The sequence below is a fragment of the Schistocerca gregaria genome, chromosome 7 (assembly GCF_023897955.1).
Source record: "Schistocerca gregaria isolate iqSchGreg1 chromosome 7, iqSchGreg1.2, whole genome shotgun sequence".
NCBI lineage: Eukaryota > Metazoa > Arthropoda > Insecta > Orthoptera > Acrididae > Schistocerca > Schistocerca gregaria.
Genome location: NC_064926.1, coordinates 132,459,311 through 132,478,286, shown reverse-complemented (window position 1 = coordinate 132,478,286; position 18,976 = coordinate 132,459,311). Strand labels below are relative to the sequence as shown.

Sequence of the window (18,976 nt, the reverse complement as noted above, 5' to 3'; positions counted from 1 at the left end):
CACTAGGTAGGTCTATCAACAATGTAGGAAAAGATAAATTGCTACTTACTGTAAAGAAGACACATCTAGTTGCAGACAGGCATGATTAAAAGACACTCACATGTATCTTTTGACACACACACACACACACACACACACAAACACACACATGGCCCCCAACTCCAGCATCTTGGGCCAGAATCAGCATTCAACTGTCCGTGAACTGTGGCCAGCTCCTCCTGCATCTGCACACAGCATGCACCCATCCTACCCACCCAAGCAAGACTATCTGAATAAGTAAATTATAAAAACAGACATAATCCTTGATAAGGAACTTGCTAACCTCCTGATTTGGCACCAATGGACACTGATGCTTCAGAGTGAGCCATGTAGAACACTGTTCACAAGAAATGAAAACTGCAATACTGCTTGGATTTACACTTACAAAATGTGAGCTTACACCTCTTAAACAGAAAAACTTGCATGAAATTCAAGAAATATTCCATGAGGAAAAGAAAGGAGAAGGTATCAGCCAGGATAGGTGAAATGGTGGTTTGCCAGTCTACTTCTTCAAAGTTTATACTTAGCAAAATCAGAGCCATACAAAGCTTATTAGAAACATTTATTGCTGAGTGGGATACTTTGATAATAAATGGAAAAAAGGATCTTTTCAATTAATTCAATCATTTTTGGGATATGACATGGTAAGTCTGAAACTGTTTAATGTACAGGAAGATTCAGCCACCACAGAACTGCTGAAGTTTTTATAACAACAACAGCAGTATGATTAATGGTAAATACAACAACAATAGCAGCAGAAGCAAAAGCAGCTTCAGTATCAACAGAGTAAATGATAATACAGCACAGGTCCAGCAACAACAGCAACAATGGATAATGCTACTGCTGACAGTTCAGCAGCAACACATGCCACTATCATAACAATGAAATGATAGTTTGCTAGCAACTCTTTTAGTGTACTACACTGTCAATTCTCTCTTAGACACCATGCAGGGCTTTTAACTTTCAAGCTCACAAACAGGAAGGAATATTAGGGTTTAATGTCACATCGACAATGTCATTAGAGACACAGTATGAGCTTGGATTGGTGAAGGAAATCAGTTGGGCCCTTTCAGAGTAACCATTTCAGCATTCACCTCAAGAAAGTTTGGAGAGATCACCAAAAACCTACATTTACATGACTTTATGGGGATTTTAATTGATGTCCTTCAAAATACAAGTTCATAGTCTTGCCGCTGTTCCACCTCACTCAGTCACAGGCTCACAAGGCACGTGACAAACATTAACACTGGTTTCTTTCATCAGTTGGACAGGAGTTGTTACCATTACTGTAGAACATCTGTTATGAGAGTGATAAAATGCCCATGGCATTTACAGCACTTCAGCAAAAGCTGCCTTGGTATTTTTGAGGCACATTTATGTCGCATCAACTCCGCTAGCTTCCTTTTGAGCCACTAATCAATCAAACAAATAGAGGATTGCCATATAATCATTTGCAGGAAGTTCAATTCTCTTGTAACTGTTGCTTGTTGCATGGTGTCCAGGGCTGGTCATACAGAATGCTTCCTATACATTATTTGGCAAACAGAAACACTGGGAATTTATCGCTTTGAGAAGAAGTGCAGACAGCATTACTCATTTACAAACAAACTAATGACAGTTTATATGGTTTGTGACATGAAAAATGTTGTTAAATTAGATAAATTCTCAATCCTTTCAGCATTGAGGAAGAACGTTATTTTCCAAATGAATAAGGGGCTACTACTTCATTCAGAACTCTCTCTGTGACAAAACTTAGGTTGTCTCTGTCTGGAGCTAGTCATGGCCTATGGCAAGCACAAGTTCACTATTAACAGAAAAATGATAATCACTGCTTGTCCAGAGGCCAGTAGTTCAACTAGCACATCCACAAGGTGACACAATCTGTTATCTTAACAATCACACAACAGAAAGAATGCTACTATGAGAATTAAAACTACCAACAGAAGCATGAGAACTAAGTGACCCAATGACGAATGTGCATATGTGTTGGCCTGTCAACTCAAGCTTGACAAAATATATAAGGAATCTTGTACAAAAATATATTGCAGAAGAATTTTGATCAGTTACACCAACGTAATGCTGTGCAGCTCTGTCTTAACAAAATGCCCTTGATAAAATAATGCAGCATAATGCTGTAATAAGTAAGCTAGTAAGTGCAGAATTGAAGTTGTGACAGAACTCAGTGTGGACATAATTTTCTTCCAAGAACAATACTCCAAAGATGCTCAACTCAGATGCATTCTTCCATAAATAGTAATAATTAACGATGACCAAATGCCAATGCCTGCCATAATAGTACTAAATAAATAAACTGTGGAAGGCAATATAGGTTGCCACCATGCCAAGCACACAGTAAAAACAGATATCTCATGGGTAGATACAAACTGAGTCACTGCATCTTTCTCTATGCACAGTCCTCTGATAATACTGAACCAAATGTACATTGCATTAGGAGCACTCTACAATACACAAGACACAAAAGCCTGTAGTAAATTGGTGTTATGACACTCCAACACTACTGATGATACAGTTGGAAGAGTAAATGACACACTACACAGAGGTTACACATTATTAACAAGGAGGAGCAGCCACATACCTTTTAAGGAGACCCAGGACTTCAAAGTAACACAGATATCTCTGTCATAAATAATAAAGCCCTGACACAAATAGGAGACTGGATCATTTTCAAAAGCTACACACAAAGTGATCATAATGTGATTACAATAAAACCCAGGATCCACAATGTTGCAGAGAGATTTTTACACTGTCAATCATACCTGTTTGTCCTCTACAAAACATAATATGAAATGTGGATTACAAAATCCTTGCATTGACAGAACTGATAGAGATGGCAAAAAAATCAGCAATACCACACACAAACAATAAACCAAAACAATATTAAAAATTCCCATAGTTACATGAGCTCAGTCCCATATTTACATGAGCTCACAAAGCTAAGGGAAAAAAAAACAACATAAAATTAGAAAATACTACAAATAAGCAAACAGTGACAAAATACTAGTAGGACTACAGATATAGAGAGATGAAGAATAGATACAGAACTGCCATTTTCCAGACAAAAGAACATAATTGGGACAACTTTACACAAAAACAATTACAAGAATACATTTAATGATTAGCTTACAAAATTTTAATGGAAACAATCATAATCCCTCTGATCTTGTCAACACTGAGACAAAATAATGGCACATGAGAGCACAGGTGGAGAGGACTGTAACAACTGAGGATCAAAACACAGATCTACAGATTCACATTAACTTGTGAGCAGCACCAGAATGTAACTACAGAACAGAAGTTGCAATTGTCCTTTCCACAAGAGGAGGTTGTGTAAGTAATAACAAGAATAAGGGGGAAAAAAGCCTGTGGACCTGATGGTGTCCATGTGGAAGTCCTACAACACATTGAACTACTCATTGCCTCATTCCTAATGGGGAACCTGAACAAGACTCAGTGACTGGAGAGAATAGCAACAGTGCGGAAAATAGAAAACACTGTAGTTATTAAGAAGGGCACAGATAAAGACTTAACCAATACAAAATCATACTGGTCAGTTTGCTTCCGAGCTCACTTGCAAAGGTCCAAGAACACCTTTGGTGTGACAGATTAAGTTACACAGGGAGCTAACGGGACTTATCTCACACCAATATTGATTTCAGGAAAAAAAAAAACAAGTCATTTGATGAAGTGTTAAACCAAGCACTCTGTAAAATAGAAAACAGAGATCAGAAATATGTAACAGCCATAATGATAGACATCACAGTCACCTTTGACAACCTCCTGGAGCCTTTGATGTTTATGCACTTTAGGAAGCCGTGAGTCTGGCCACCCTGTGCCACAGCCTGTTGCGTTGCTGGGTGGTGAGCAGGCAACCAGAAAGTGGTCAAAAGACTAACTACTGGATGCCCACTAGAACTGATTTGTGGGCAGCCTATCCACCGGGATCTAGCAATACAAACCCTTTTACATCACATGGAGAACCATAACTGAACCACTGGAATCTTAGCATATACCAACAACCTGTTGGTAACATTTTTGGCAGACTCTTGAGCACAACTCAAGGGAAAAAAGCAACATGTGAACAACTACTGTACACAAAATAAACAAATGATTGCCCCAAACAAAATACTTTGCCTCCTATTTAGAGGTAGACTCCTTAAAAAGTCTATTGATGAAACTTGCAAACAGAAGCACAGAGTGAAAACAGATGACTAGATAACCGAGAATTATGATTGAAGAAGGACTCTCTTTCAAGACCCACATACAAACTACAGCAGAGAAGGCTAAATAGAATTACAAAAACTGGGAAGAATAAAAAATACAGATTATAGGCTCCCACTAATACATGTGAGAATATACTACTGTACAGTCACTGATCCATTACATGCTTTGTGACAAGCAAATGGACACATAAACTTTGCTGCAAACATACAGAACTACAATGAGATGCAGGCAGGAGAATGTGCTTCTACAGATATCAGGTCCTTTTAGAGCTACATCACTGGAAGTTCTTTGTGTGATCTTCGTGTCTATGCCGCTGGCAACTGGTGTACTGAGATTTCTCGACATGGCATAAAAAATAAAAAGCAGTAGTTTTATATTTTCAAATATAATTTGAGAAATTTTAGTCAAGAGTTATAAGACCAAAATATGTCATGACATGTGCTTAAAAGTGAATAGCACAACTTAAAGAACTTTTTTATAGGTTTGATGATTAAGACTATATATTGGAGCAATGGGATATTTGCAACACTGGTAATCATTCAAAACGGGCAAGTATTGATTTATTCATGGCAGTGCCACATTAAACTCTATTTAACCCAGCCAGACATATAGTCATCTTAATAATGTAATAGATGACTAGGTTTCCGTATTGAGGAGGTTAAGACTGCCTTACTATACCAATCCTGAATAAAAAGTGATTACTTTATCCATATCATTTGTTATAATGATACAATCTGATTAAGGTAGGAACAAGCAGCATGAGTAATCTGAACTGTTGCTTGAAAAATCAGTTTTAGCTGAACTGTGATCTACATAACCACAATATAAGACACAAAAATAATTTTCATGTTTGCCTCCTTGTCTAGGGTTTAGAGTAGAGTGATGTACTCTGGTACAAAAGTATTCAACAACTTCCCATCTAACATATATCATGAGCTACTCCTACTTGTTATCTGCACAATTAGGTTCAAGGGTTGATAAGTTCTGTAAGCTGTCAATAAGATATAGGCAACATCTTTCAGTGTAGCAGATTTCTCTCTAATTTACTAGATTAAATTTAGCTGGAATATGCATAAACAGTATTGAGCAGTACAGGAATAGTTAAGACCTCTTGCTAACACAATACATGGATTAAATATCTATGATTTGCTTGCCTTTTGTTAATATGAAACTTGGTTTCTTTTACATCCCAGAAGGTTCTCCCTCTTGATGGGACCCATGGAACATGATGGATGAATTACTAACTGAAGGAGGTGTACATGAAGTGCTAAACGCCTTTTCTTCTAGAGACAGACAAACTATCTAGTCATTTGAAGACAAAGATATCACAGCATTATAGGAATCAATCTTTCACTCTGAACTGGAGCATACACTTTTAAGAAACTTTTTGACTGGCTAAAACTGGTTTCCAGAATGGAACTAGATGTCTCAGCTGGTAAGAATAACAATGGTCTGATATAGAGTTCAGATCCATTACATAGTTAAAATAAGAATGTTAGCTGAAACTTCCTGGCAGATTAAAACTGTGTGCTGGACCAAGACTCAAACTCAGGACCTTTGCCTATCATGGGCAAGTGCTCTACCAATTGAGCTACCCAAGCACAACTCACACCCCGTACCTCATCTCCTACCTTCCAAACTACACAGAAGCTCTCCTGCGAAGCGCACACTCCACTGTAGAGTGAGAATTTCATTCAAGAATGCTAGCTGCTTATGCATTTTCAGTTCACTGAAGGACAACCTCAGAATACAAGTTATAGTTCATCATGAAACTCACCCTCAGTTCTTCTGGACTCCTCAGTCTTGTAATTGGTTGGCAGAAGTAATTGTATCTAAGTTTTATTGATGCTAACAGGAGCTGCAATGATAAAACGGAGTATTATTCATAAAGACTGTGAAGACATGTTGCAAAACAAAAGGTACATGCAGGTGAATGTCATATCAATATTTTGTTTAAGATTAGAAATTTGAGGAAATAGATTACCAGAATTTCTTTCAAATCTTTTCTGCTTAAAAGTTAGACAATAACAGACAAGAGCAGGAGAAATAAGTTTATTGTCCAATATTTACTATCCTATAGTCATTAAATTCTGATGTGTTTAAATTGTTGAAACACTAAATATTTAAAATTTTGGACAATGTCTAAGTCAGACTTTTTTTAACAACCTTCAGTTGCAATTTCAAGTGGGTACCAGTTATTCCCAGTATATAAGACCTTTTGCATGAATTTCTGTAATTATCTTCTGTACTACACTTAAAGAAAGAAATATACAGTAGAAATTTGGATGGTCAGTTGGGCTTCAGATTAATGGTAGACAGGTATTCCTCAATTTAATTTCACTTAAAATATTTGTTACATATATTAAAAATGTGACCTTTGAATTCAGGTAATCTGTGGCATTGTTTTCTTCTGTTGACTGAAAAGTTGGGTTCGTCCTCAAAAGTGTGCAGTGCATGAATGTCCAGCACAATATGTAAAATTTTCACATATGTTGGCTCTTGGACATTTACATTTATATCTATCTGATCAATAAATTCTTTTTGACTTTTTGTGTTTTATAGTTTATGTCCAACATTAAAGGAACACTAACTTTTTTACAGATCATAATGTCTAACTTTCTCACAGATCATAATGTCTAAAATTTTATGGCAACATGAATTTAGCATTAGATTCATTGCTTTCATTACAAAATGTATTTTAAATAACAATAATGGAAACTCCAGGGTAGAGAAAAAGATAAAATAAGGGAAAGGCAACCACTTACTTGTAGAGTTCTGGTGTGTGGTGCACAGAAACACATAATAGAAAACAGTTAACACCAGCTTTTGAGATCCTGCACTTTTTGTAGTGAGCGTATACCTATTCACACACACAGCCACACAGTTTAGTATCCAAGAAAGCTAAATCTTACCTCAAAAGCAATGTAGAAGTTCAATGCAGCCATGGCTAGATTGTAAGGCACAAGTGCCCATCGTAGGTTAAAAGGCTTTCGATTCCTCATCAAACGTGGACCGATCCAGACAATGAGCAAATACAAGGCAGTGTATATGATAGTCGGAATGGGGGAGTCGACCAGTGGCCATCCTCGTGTGCGGTGGTCTGAAATAATGCATCATGAAGTAACAGTAAACTGTGTTATTTGCTATACTTGTGTCATAAAATGTAACACCTGTTATGGCTACAGGAAAGGAAGCTCATCAGCCAACATTACAGAAGGAATTCAGTATGATTGATCTTTCATTGTATCTTATAAACAGTAAGTGGGTATGCAGTATATGAATTGTTTGTGTGGATGTGCTGCATACTCTTAAGGTAACTTATCTCCTATGTACAAACAACAGAATATTTAGGACAGATCAAAAAGTTATGAAATACAGGAAGAAATGAATATGGTCTGAACAATAATAAACAAGACTAATGAGGGTGCCCCCCCCCCCTCACAGGGAATGATCAGAAGGAGAAAGGATAATGACAGTGTATAATGTACTTGGCTATTGCCAGCTGAGAGTGTTGGCTGCATCACATAATTTCGTTAGCAGAAATGCTATACAACATAATATCTGTGTTCTTACTATATTTGTCATTTTACATAAAATGAAGTGTGTATATGGCTTTAGTGGCCAGGAGACCACATTGGGGATATTTAGCTGCATAGTGCAAGTCTTTGTTTGATATCACTTCAGCAAGTTGTGCATTATTGATGACGAAATGATGATAAGGAGAACCCATACGCACCCCTAGTCCTGAGCAGAGAAAATCACCAGCCCAGCCAGGGTCCCGTGATCAAGAGTTAGCAAATGCTAACCACAAGATCACAAGCTGGTGACTGTCATTTTATATAATACCTGGGCATAATTACATTCTGTAAGATACATAACAAGTGCCATTGATGTTAACACATCATTCAGTCATCTCCATGTCCAGAGAATCTGGAAGTCTGCCATTTAAGCAACTCTGAATAAGGGTAGATTCTGGTGGTCTAGCAATTGTAAGAGCATGATACAAACTATCTGTAGTTAAAGCTTCTAGAAGGAATATGAGCATGTGATGCCCCATGCAAAGAGTAGCTTCTGACAGAAAATATAGCAAGGAGGGATATCTAAAATTAGGTATCACAGGAACCTCTGTTTTTAATTGAAAAAAAGTCAGTTCACGCTTAAGTATAGATGAAGGGACACCATTCAGGCAGAGTGTTGTATAAAACTGTACTTGGGATTAAATATACTACAGATAATAGGTATTAATTCTTGATTGCAGATTCCTTATAAACAGTGCTTTCAGTTCTGTTAGTGATTAATATCTGTGCAATTTTGGTGACAGAAATATATGTTATTGTAAATAAAATACATAAAGACATCAGAACTTGGAAAAAAACCTAGCAACATATCATTATCCAGGTCTTTCTACAGCCACATTTGTCAAAAATATTACTAGAATGAACAATCCTTTGTAGGAACAAAGCAGTAATTTTGATCATGGAAGTGTCTGAACTTAGCTGAATGTCAAGGTATGAGAATATGTAATATGTCTCACTCAGCTAAATCTCTAGCAGTTTACATGTAGAAGGAGAAAAATAACTGAGGTGTCTTGCAGACTGTCCATCATGTAAGGCCAGAATATAACTACAGTGGAGAGAGAAGCAGGGCTATGAATTCCAGTTGATGTTCCGGCTGTCAAACCAGTAATATGTGAGTTCCATCAAAACTCATCTTGGGCGTTGTCTGAGTAACTCATGGCGTACACACCATCTCCTCATGTCATGGACATAGTAACCAAGCTAAGATGGTATGTATCTCTAATGACCTTATCATCAGTTAAACACTAATTTTCCTTCTTCCTTACTTTTCATCCCTTATCAAAATTAATGTTGGTTGTGGGAAGACATTAGATGTCATACACCTATAAGACCATTAAATTGTTAATCAACCCAAGCCATAAAAATGAAGTGCAGAATTTTTTAATCATAAAGATGGACGAGCTCATTATCATTTGAATCTTCACTGACCAGCTGATTGTGAAGTAACCTATTACAAAATGACACCAAGCCATTTCCATAAAAAAAACCTCAATATACAGATTAAAGTTCCTTTTAAAACACACACATTACTATATCACATTACTTGGAAATAATTCTGAAAGTTGTGAAACTATTCATGAATTTTTACACAAATATGTAATCAACAATCAGAGTTTACAATTGACAACTGCTAACCTACTAATAAATTATGAGTGGATGACACGTCAACTTAAAGGTGTGTTCATACACACATGTGCACCCACAGACTGACGTGGTGTGTATTTCTTTTTATTTATTTGCAACATGCTCCATTACAGTCTTTGTAATACTATGTGCATGTGTTGTGTATGTGTATTGGAATTAGTGTAATATTTGTACTATGTGATAATGAGGTAAAGGAGAGGGTGAAACCTGGTGGCAGCACATAGCCTACACCTTGCAAATAGCACCAAGGGGGCTGCCAAGCTTAATGTCCCCTATCTGATGAGTGGATCACAATCAACAGTGTCACATGCCCTCACTTCATGAGACACTGTGGAGAGGTTGAGTATTTAAACTAGGACACTGGCACAAATTCTGGTGATCAGAAACTTTATGCTACCATCTCATTCCCTTGCTGGTCAAATAATGGCAGTGAATTTTTTTTTCAGCGCTAGTATTTGAACCCGCATACCTCTGGCTTGAGTGCCACTGTATAAGCATGCGTTTGTGACCTCAGCCACAGCAATGGGCAGTGTGTGTGTGTGTGTGTGTGTGTGTGTGTGTGTGTGTGTGTTTTGTAAGAGTGAAAGCTAGCATGATTTTTCAGAGCTTTCAGTTGTGCTTATGTACCTCTCATCCTTCATTTGCAGATGATTCTTCTCTCCTGGAATTCCCGTATTGATCATGCATGGTGATGAATACATTTTCAGATGTAAATGAATGTTGTCTGACATTTGTAATAATTGAGAAAAGAGCAATATGCATAACTGAAAATTTTATAAATTAAAATGATTGAAATTGTGAGAGTTGTACCATAATTTACTTACCAGATAAGGAAAGTGTCCACAGATAGTAGTTGTAGGCATCATAAAAAATGTTCTGTGTTGAATTTACAAATGACATTTCTGTCTGAAACAAAAAGAGAAGAAAAATGGAATATTCAGTTGGATACTTTCTACACTACATTTCTATAAACAAAGAACTGAAGTTCCTTTACTCAAGTATTGTGACTTGTAAACACCATGTTACAAGCTATTCCTGTGCACTGACTGACTACTAAATGAGAGAGAAAAGGAGGCTATATGATCTGTGACTACTATTGTAACTACACTATTTTTATATCTGTTATTATATGTCAAGTATTAATTGTCATTTATGAGAGTTAGTTTCAATATAAACAATGCTGGTCAGTAGCTTTAATGTGTTTGGACTTCAAATGGCTTAATATGGATTACGGAGGAGCTGATACTTTGTAAAAAAGTTGAAAGAAATAAATCCTGCCATTTCCCCAATTGCTTTACAGCTTCTACTATGTAATACAGGTTTTTGAAAGTATGTGGATATTATAAGTGGCCTATAAGACAGGACACTGGCATGAGAATGGATATTATTCCACATTATTCCCTAGAATGCTAACAAGGATTTCAAGTGCCAGAATTCAAGTACAGTATTCAGACAATTCGTGTAAGGAATTACCTTTACATCAGAGATATGAAATGTTGTTTGGTGGTATGTTGGCTATGCTACTTCTCTCTGACAATACTTGACAATCTGTTTTCACCTCCAAAGGATTTTCTTTGCATTGAGATACACAGAACACAATTTATGTTAGAAAGAAACTGACACATCAGTATACGAAGTTTCAATAATCAATTTTAAGTGTTGAGTACAGGTATTACTTCAGTCCCCTAAGTATCACTCCTGTATGAATCATGGAGTTAAGATTAGACTAATTACAGCATGCACAGAGGTTTTTAAGCACTGATTCTTCCCATGCTGGAGTTGTGAATGAAATGGGAAAAACATTGTTAAGCGGTACGAGGAGAAGGACCCTCTTTCACGCACTTCACAATGATTTTCAGAGGATGGACATAGACGTAGTAGAGACAGACAAGGTGTTATTTTAGTTATTTTCTGGGAGGTAAAAGTTAAAACTGTCCTCAGCCAGAAGGTTGGTTTGAACATCACACTGCTTTACTCGGCACAGTCCTATTGGAGGTGATAGGAAATTGCCTTACTCTGACATTTGAACTGGCTTACTCAGCTTGATATACTGTATAGTCATACTCTGAACTATGGTGCAAATCGGTATTTTCCATATTGAAAATTAATTACCAGAGGTGAAAAAAGTAATAAGAGACAGAAAAAATTCTATACACTGAACTCTGAACCTAGTGATTTGTAATCTAACATTCTCCCGTTAAGCCACTGAGCCTCTCAGGTATGAAAAGATTAATAATAAATTGCAGCTAGAAGAAAACTGAAGCAATAGTTTAAGTGTTTTGGTTGAAGAAGTAAAGGCTGAAAAAGTTTCATCTCATGGAAATAAAGTATGAGAGGTGGTCACAAAATAATAATTTGCACATCTATAAAAGAAGAACATAAATCAACAGGAACAATGATGTGCTAAGGAAAGAGATGATTTAAAATTAGTTCATTTTACATGTTGTGGACTTTAATTGTGTCAGAATAAATGATAGACTAATGACCGTAGCAGCAACTCTGAAATAATCCAATATGATGCAGATTATATGTTTCATAAAGTGTCTTACCATTTGTGTACAACATTCATAGCCCTGTACCAGTACAGAGTTTGATTACCATCCTTCATACTATACATTTATAACAGACACTTGAGAGAGGGACGAAATTTTTACCCAGTAAGAGATCACAAGTTTCCAACTATCTTTTAAGTGATTCAAAGTTGCAAGTTTTGTTGAATGTAGAGGCACAAATTCGAAGTTACCTTTGAAAATTATATTGTTGACTGGCCCTTCTTCAAAGACAAAAAATATATAAATTGAGAGCATGTATATCATCTGTAGTAACTCACCTACAGAGATTTTAGACTATGGTGCTGGTGAGACAAGCATGAGTGCCTGTAGAGCTGGTGCAACTGAAAGTGAACTCCACAGCCAGCAGTAGGGTCAGCCACAGCTACCCCCCCACCCCCCTCATCATCCTCCCCACCCACCCATTCTCCCACTGCCCCACCGGCCCCCTCTTTCATTCATCCCTCTCTCCTTAGTTCCCTACCTTTCCTTCAGTACCTGGAACTGTTTCCTTCTGCAGATACTACAAGGACTATGCCTTTTCTCAAACCACTGTTTACAAAACTGTCTCATATGTTGACAAAGACACGAGTTTTAAGAAGTACGCTTACATTACTTGCAAACAATGTAGCTCACATGAATGTATGATGTATGTATACTATGCAAAGTCATCTGAAATATATTTTTAATGTACAACACATTAAAAAGTATCTTGATATTTTTATAATAAAGACAGTAGCTTGTTTTTACTGAAAGTGTTGAGACTGTACAATTTATGTGCTCCGTAAAATAGACATTAATCAATTTTTGTCACCCTGTAATTAGGCAAAAAACTACTTTTTGCACTGAATACCTTTGTTTTCTTTATGAATTGTACATGCTGAAAGAATAGTTAAGAGCAGAATATGCTATAAGAATTGCTTCAGAGCCTTGCAATATTTGAAGTATCTGTTGTTTCTTTCACAGGAACATATGTACATTTCTGGTTTTAGCTGTGGATTATCCTCTATCATGAAGAACGTTTGGTTTTAGATAGCTGATAGTTCCATGCCACAAAATAAGTGAACATGGTGTATTTACTTCATTTGATTACAAATGTCTTCCACTAATAAAACCAGTGTTTGTGGTACCAATAATCTTGTTTTTAGTGGGAAAGTAAATGAAGAGGAAAATACCATTTTGCACAATGTAAAGTTTAATGTTAAGTTTTAAGAAAAATATGATGGAGGTTGAAAGGTACATGATTCCATACCACTAACATGTCGTTGAAGCAAAACATAATTTTCCAATGAAAGAGACAGCTGCGAGTTATATAAGGCGGAACTTCCATAATAACACACAACACCTACTTCTCAGCGGGAGAGAAAGAAAACAGAAGTAAAGAGTGCCTCGAGGAAGAATTTGTTTTTCCATCTTTACATTTTTAAACCACGCGCTTCAGCTTGTTAGAATGAAAATACTATTAGTTACTTAATAACGAGTGGATTTATACTGTCAACTATGGTTTCTCTTAAGGGTCAGCAGTATAAAATTTCGTAGTCGCAGACTGTTGACGGCTTCGTATTTTTGCTGATATTTTGATTAGTGCTCTGAGGAAGGAGAGTCCGCAAACCGTAACACACTACCGGTACCCGTATTCAGAGTCATTTCAAACAGTTTACATTAATTGATGTAGTTCAATACTGAGGGATGCTGTCTGAAAATGATAGAATATACTGCAATTTCTTGTACTTAATGTACAGCACTTTATTGTAATTACGAATAAATTACTTGAATTTGTCCGTCTTAAGTCGTCCGATTGTAAATGACACGGCGCTCTGTTTCCTATCTAGTTCCACTGTGTACTATAATATCTATAATGTAAATGGTTTTCTAATGATTCTAAGACAACTCTCCCCATAGTGTTTTGTTTCAATATTTTATTTATAATTTTACATAATTGCTACAGAGTTCTACTGAAAGGAAGCGATGGCGTTAGGCCATCCGATTTTCACACATCACAAAACACTGCGTAAGTGTTGATAGATAAGAAACAATTGGTCAGAGAGAGATATCTTCCGGTCTCATAAATACGGGGCGTTTGTCAATCGTTCGCGTATAGCGCCAGTCAGTTGAACGCATACAAAGGTGTGGAACAGTGAGAATTACAATCTTTGAGTCATATGCTGTAGTAATCATCAAAATGAAACACGCAAATTGATATTTGACGGCGATATTGTATGGGGCGTATCTCTTTAGTACTAATCGTTGTGATTTGTGCGATTAACTGGAGGGGAAGCCCGCGTAAGATCATTTTTTCAAAAATTTCTGTTCTCAAACATTTCATTCGCTGAACATACCGCGTAAGCTTATTTTCTTCTAATAAACTAACACCTTACGTTAACTTAGCGCGTTCCCGATGGAGTCACGTTCGACTAGGTAAATTATTCGAAATAGAATGAGGGGAATAAAAGAAACAAATACGAAATCGAGAAACAAGTATTCCGCGGTGACGCGGCTCTTATCTTCCTTCCCACGACCACCGTAAAACGGATTCTGCTGTTAATAACAGAGTACGTCGTCATCTGCTGCATTTGACTGTAGTCACTGTTATTCTAGCTTACGACTGTTATTCATGAGGCTTAAGAGTTACACGTTTTTCGAATAATCACGCTGGGTGTCAGTTATAGCATAGCAGACGGTTCTGGTAGGAAGTAGCTGGTACGATTTTGTAGCTTCTTCCCTGTTTCTTATCACACAATTACAGATTTAATCAAGATACTGATGTGCTTTAGTTACATCACATTGAAGAGAGTCTCGAGTGGACGTCCTGGCATATTGTTGCAGTGTTGGTGAGACACCAGCAACATTTGCTAAGATGAGATTAAAGTACTTAGTGCTGATTTTTTAACTTTGAAAGCGGAAGTACGACTGTATTATCAGAGTTGCGCCATCTCCATACTAGGATGAAATCCCACTGCAGTAGCCGATGCGGGAGAAATAACAATCTTCGAAATATTCACTCCACACGATCGCTTTCTCACTCTTATCGGAAACACTGGTAACATGTAAGGTTCGAGAACTGGAACTTGTTTCATAGTGGTTTTTGAATACCGGTAACAGTATGCGTAGCGAACAAAATTTGTGTGTTTCGATTTCCTGCATGTTCATAGGCCAAGAATAAATGGTAAGCTGCCTCAGAGACCCTTCAGGGCTGACACGTTCCCACGCCGTAGCAACTTCGGTATCGATGAGATCAGAAATCAAAAAGTACTCGCCACATACTGTACACGGTCATTGCGCTTGCAGTGGAGGGCGGCGTTGGTTGTGGACAGGGTGAGTTTCACACACACTGGGTAGGCACACGTGCAGGTCTGTGTGGCGCTCACCTGTGTGGGCGCGCCTGGCCGCGAGCGGCCGCACACGCTACGTCGCGTCGGATGCGCCCGGCCGGCGGCACTGGACTCCGCTCTCACGGTTCACGGCGGCAGTGCGGGCACAGCCGACCCCCGTTCAATCGATCGATACTCTCCGCGGAGAGAGGCTAGCTAGCCAGGCTGGGCTCGGAGGCAGCGGGCCGGCGCGGCGGGCTGCCGGCTGGGGCGCGGCCTGCCGCCTCTGCCGCCGTGCGTAAGCGCGTAGCGCGTGCGTGCGCACGCATCTTCCTTCTGCTGTTCGTGCGCACGCCCGCGCTTGCGTAGGACTGAGGTGCACAGCCGGCAGGGACGCTCGGAAGCTCTTCGGGTCGGGTCGCGTTCCCCGCAGCGGCGCGGAGGCTAGTGTAAAATAGGTCACCGTTACGAATCTGCTTCCCTGTGAGTGAACGCTCAAGGGTTCTCATGGTTCAGGGGCGATTTGTCCATATAGCACATACTTCAGGCCTCGCACTGCACTGTCTTTTTTTTTTTTGGAAGGGGCGGGGGGGCGGGGAGGAGGTAGGAGAGTTAACGGTTAGCGATACTGGATTTATAGTAATGAGAATGTCTAAGACTCTGTGCTCACGATAGTGCAGTATTTTGAGAGCACCAGAAATACACTCCTGGAAATGGAAAAAAGAACACATTGACACCGGTGTGTCAGACCCACCATACTTGCTCCGGACACTGCGAGAGGGCTGTACAAGCAATGATCACACGCACGGCACAGCGGACACACCAGGAACCGCGGTGTTGGCCGTCGAAATGGCGCTAGCTGCGCAGCATTTGTGCACCGCCGCCGTCAGTGTCAGCCAGTTTGCCGTGGCATACGGAGCTCCATCGCAGTCTTTAATACTGGTAGCATGCCGCGACAGCGTGGACGTGAACCGTATGTGCAGTTGACGGACTTTGAGCGAGAGCGTATAGTGGGCATGCGGGAGGCCGGGTGGACGTACCGCCGAATTGCTCAACACGTGGGGCGTGAGGTCTCCACAGTACATCGATGTTGTCGCCAGTGGTCGGCGGAAGGTGCACGTGCCCGTCGACCTGGGACCGGACCGCAGCGACGCACGGATGCACGCCAAGACCGTAGGATCCTACGCAGTGCCGTAGGGGACCGCACCGCCACTTCCCAGCAAATTAGGGACACTGTTGCTCCTGGGGTATCGGCGAGGACCATTCGCAATCGTCTCCATGAAGCTGGGCTACGGTCCCGCACACCGTTAGGCCGTCTTCCGCTCACGCCCCAACATCGTGCAGTCCGCCTCCAGTGGTGTCGCGACAGCCGTGAATGGAGGGACGAATGGAGACGTGTCGTCTTCAGCGATGAGAGTCGCTTCTGCCTTGGTGCCAATGATGGTCGTATGCGTGTTTGGCGCCGTGCAGGTGAGCGCTACAATCAGGACTGCATACGACCGAGGCACACAGGGCCAACACCCGGCATCATGGTGTGGGGAGCGATCTCCTACACTGGCCGTACATCTCTGGTGATCGTCGAGGGGACACTGAATAGTGCACGGTACATCCAAACCGTCATCGAACCCATCGTTCTACCATTCCTAGACCGGCAAGGGAACTTGCTGTTCCAACAGGACAATGCACGTCCACATGTATCCCGTGCCACCCAACGTGCTCTAGAAGGTGTAAGTCAACTACCCTGGCCAGCAAGATCTCCGGATCTGTCCCCCATTGAGCATGTTTGGGACTGGATGAAGCGTCGTCTCACGCGGTCTGCACGTCCAGCACGAACGCTGGTCCAACTGAGGGGCCAGGTGGAAATGGCATGGCAAGCCGTTCCACAGGACTACATCCAGCATCTCTACGATCGTCTCCATGGGAGAATAGCAGCCTGGATTGCTGCGAAAGGTGGATATACACTGTACTAGTGCCGACATTGTGCATGCTCTGTTGCCTGTGTCTATGTGCCTGTGGTCTGTCAGTGTGATCATGTGATGTATCTGACCCCAGGAATGTGTCAATAAAGTTTCCCCTTCCTGGGACAATGAATTCACGGTGTTCTTATTTCAATTTCCAGGAGTGTAGATCATTGACATAAAACTGTGTAACTTTTCTAACGTCTGAAGAATTCATTGAACATAATGTACTCACATCAAAAAAAGTTTTAGCTCACCTCGATTCCGAGAGTTCCGGATCCTGTGCAGAAAATTTGGAATAGAGATCAACGCAAACGCCGGCCGGTATGGCCGAGCGGTTCTAGGCGCTTCAGTCTGGAACCGCGCGCCCGCTACGGTCACAGGTTAGAATCCTGCCCCGGGCATGGATGTGTGTTAGGTTTAAGTATTTCTAAGTTCTAGGGGCCTGATGACCTCAGCAGTTAAGTCCCATAGTGCTCAGAGCCATTTGTACCATTTGAAAAACGCATGAGACTGGACATATCGGAACAATGTTTGGCCCGTTTTAGAAGAAACGAACAAGATTTTTTGGGCCAGTTTGTGACCACCGATGAAACTTTGGTGCACTACTATACCCCAGAGACAAAACAATAATTAAATCAGTGGAAACATGCTGATTCTCCGCCACCAAAGAAAGCAAAGACAAATCCTTCGGCGGAAATGGTCATGGCATCAGTATTCTGGGGTGCGAAGGGGATTCTGATTTTAGATTATCTCCTCACAGGGCAAACAATTACTGGAGAATACTATATTAACCTGCTGGACAAATTTTAACAAGAGATACGCGAAAAAAGGCCAAGTTTAGCAAGAAAGAAAGTCATCTTCCATCAAGACAATGCGCACCTGCACACATGTGCCGTCCCCATGGCAAAATTACTCAAACTAAGGTACGAATTGTTGCCACACCCGCTTTATTCACCTGTTATGGTTCCGTCAGATTTCCATCTCTCCCCAAAAGTGAAAATTTTTTTGGTGGACGAAGACTCACTTCAAACGAAGAATTGATAGTCGGAGTTGACAACTATTTTGCAGGCCTGGAGGAAACTTATTTTCGAGATGGGATCAAGGCACTGGACCAAGTGCATTAATCTACAAGGAAACTACGCTGAAAAATATAAAAAAAAGTTTCGGTGATGTAAGTACTTTTTTCTACTCCATTCCGAGAACATTTCAAACCACCCTCGTATCTTTCCTTAAATCTCTTTGTATGTGGAAGTTGTGTCAAATTACTATCTAATTTGGGCGAGCGGTTCTAGGCGCTACAGTCTGGAATCGCGCGACCGCTACGGTCGCAGGTTCGAATCCTGCCTCGGGCATGGATGTGTATGAAATCCTTATGTTAGTTTGGTTTATGTAGTTCTAAGTTATAGTGGACTGATGACGTCAGAAGTTAACTCCCATAGTGCTCAGAGCCATATTATCTAATATCGAACGATATTTGCGAAAACAGTTTTTGGTAGTATAGTAATGCATACAGGGTGAAAATTAATAAAAGCTACAAACTGCAGGGACAGACTATTGACTGGAAATGAGGAAAAAAGGTCATATGAACAACGTGCGTCTGGAAATGCATCCGTTGCCACGGTAAATGACGCTGACGAATGAAAGTTCCTCTG

General features: G+C 40.0%; 1 protein-coding gene across 6 annotated transcripts in view; it reads right to left on the bottom strand.

Moving 5' to 3' along the window:
• LOC126281230 (elongation of very long chain fatty acids protein 4-like) overlaps positions 1 to 15,734 on the bottom strand; it is a 47,337-nt gene extending 31,603 nt beyond the window's left edge. Inside the window, exons 1-4 of one of the 6 annotated variants that reach the window (XM_049979999.1) lie at positions 15,421 to 15,734; positions 10,328 to 10,409; positions 7,194 to 7,381; positions 6,059 to 6,139 (exon numbers count right to left, since the gene is read on the bottom strand). In XM_049979999.1, the coding sequence (XP_049835956.1) occupies positions 6,059 to 6,139; positions 7,194 to 7,381; positions 10,328 to 10,403 (345 nt within the window). In that variant the 5' untranslated portion in view covers positions 10,404 to 10,409; positions 15,421 to 15,734. The other 5 variants (XM_049980001.1, XM_049979998.1, XM_049980002.1 and 2 more) reach the window with 5 other exon arrangements.
• Positions 15,735 to 18,976: the final 3,242 nt, after the last annotated feature.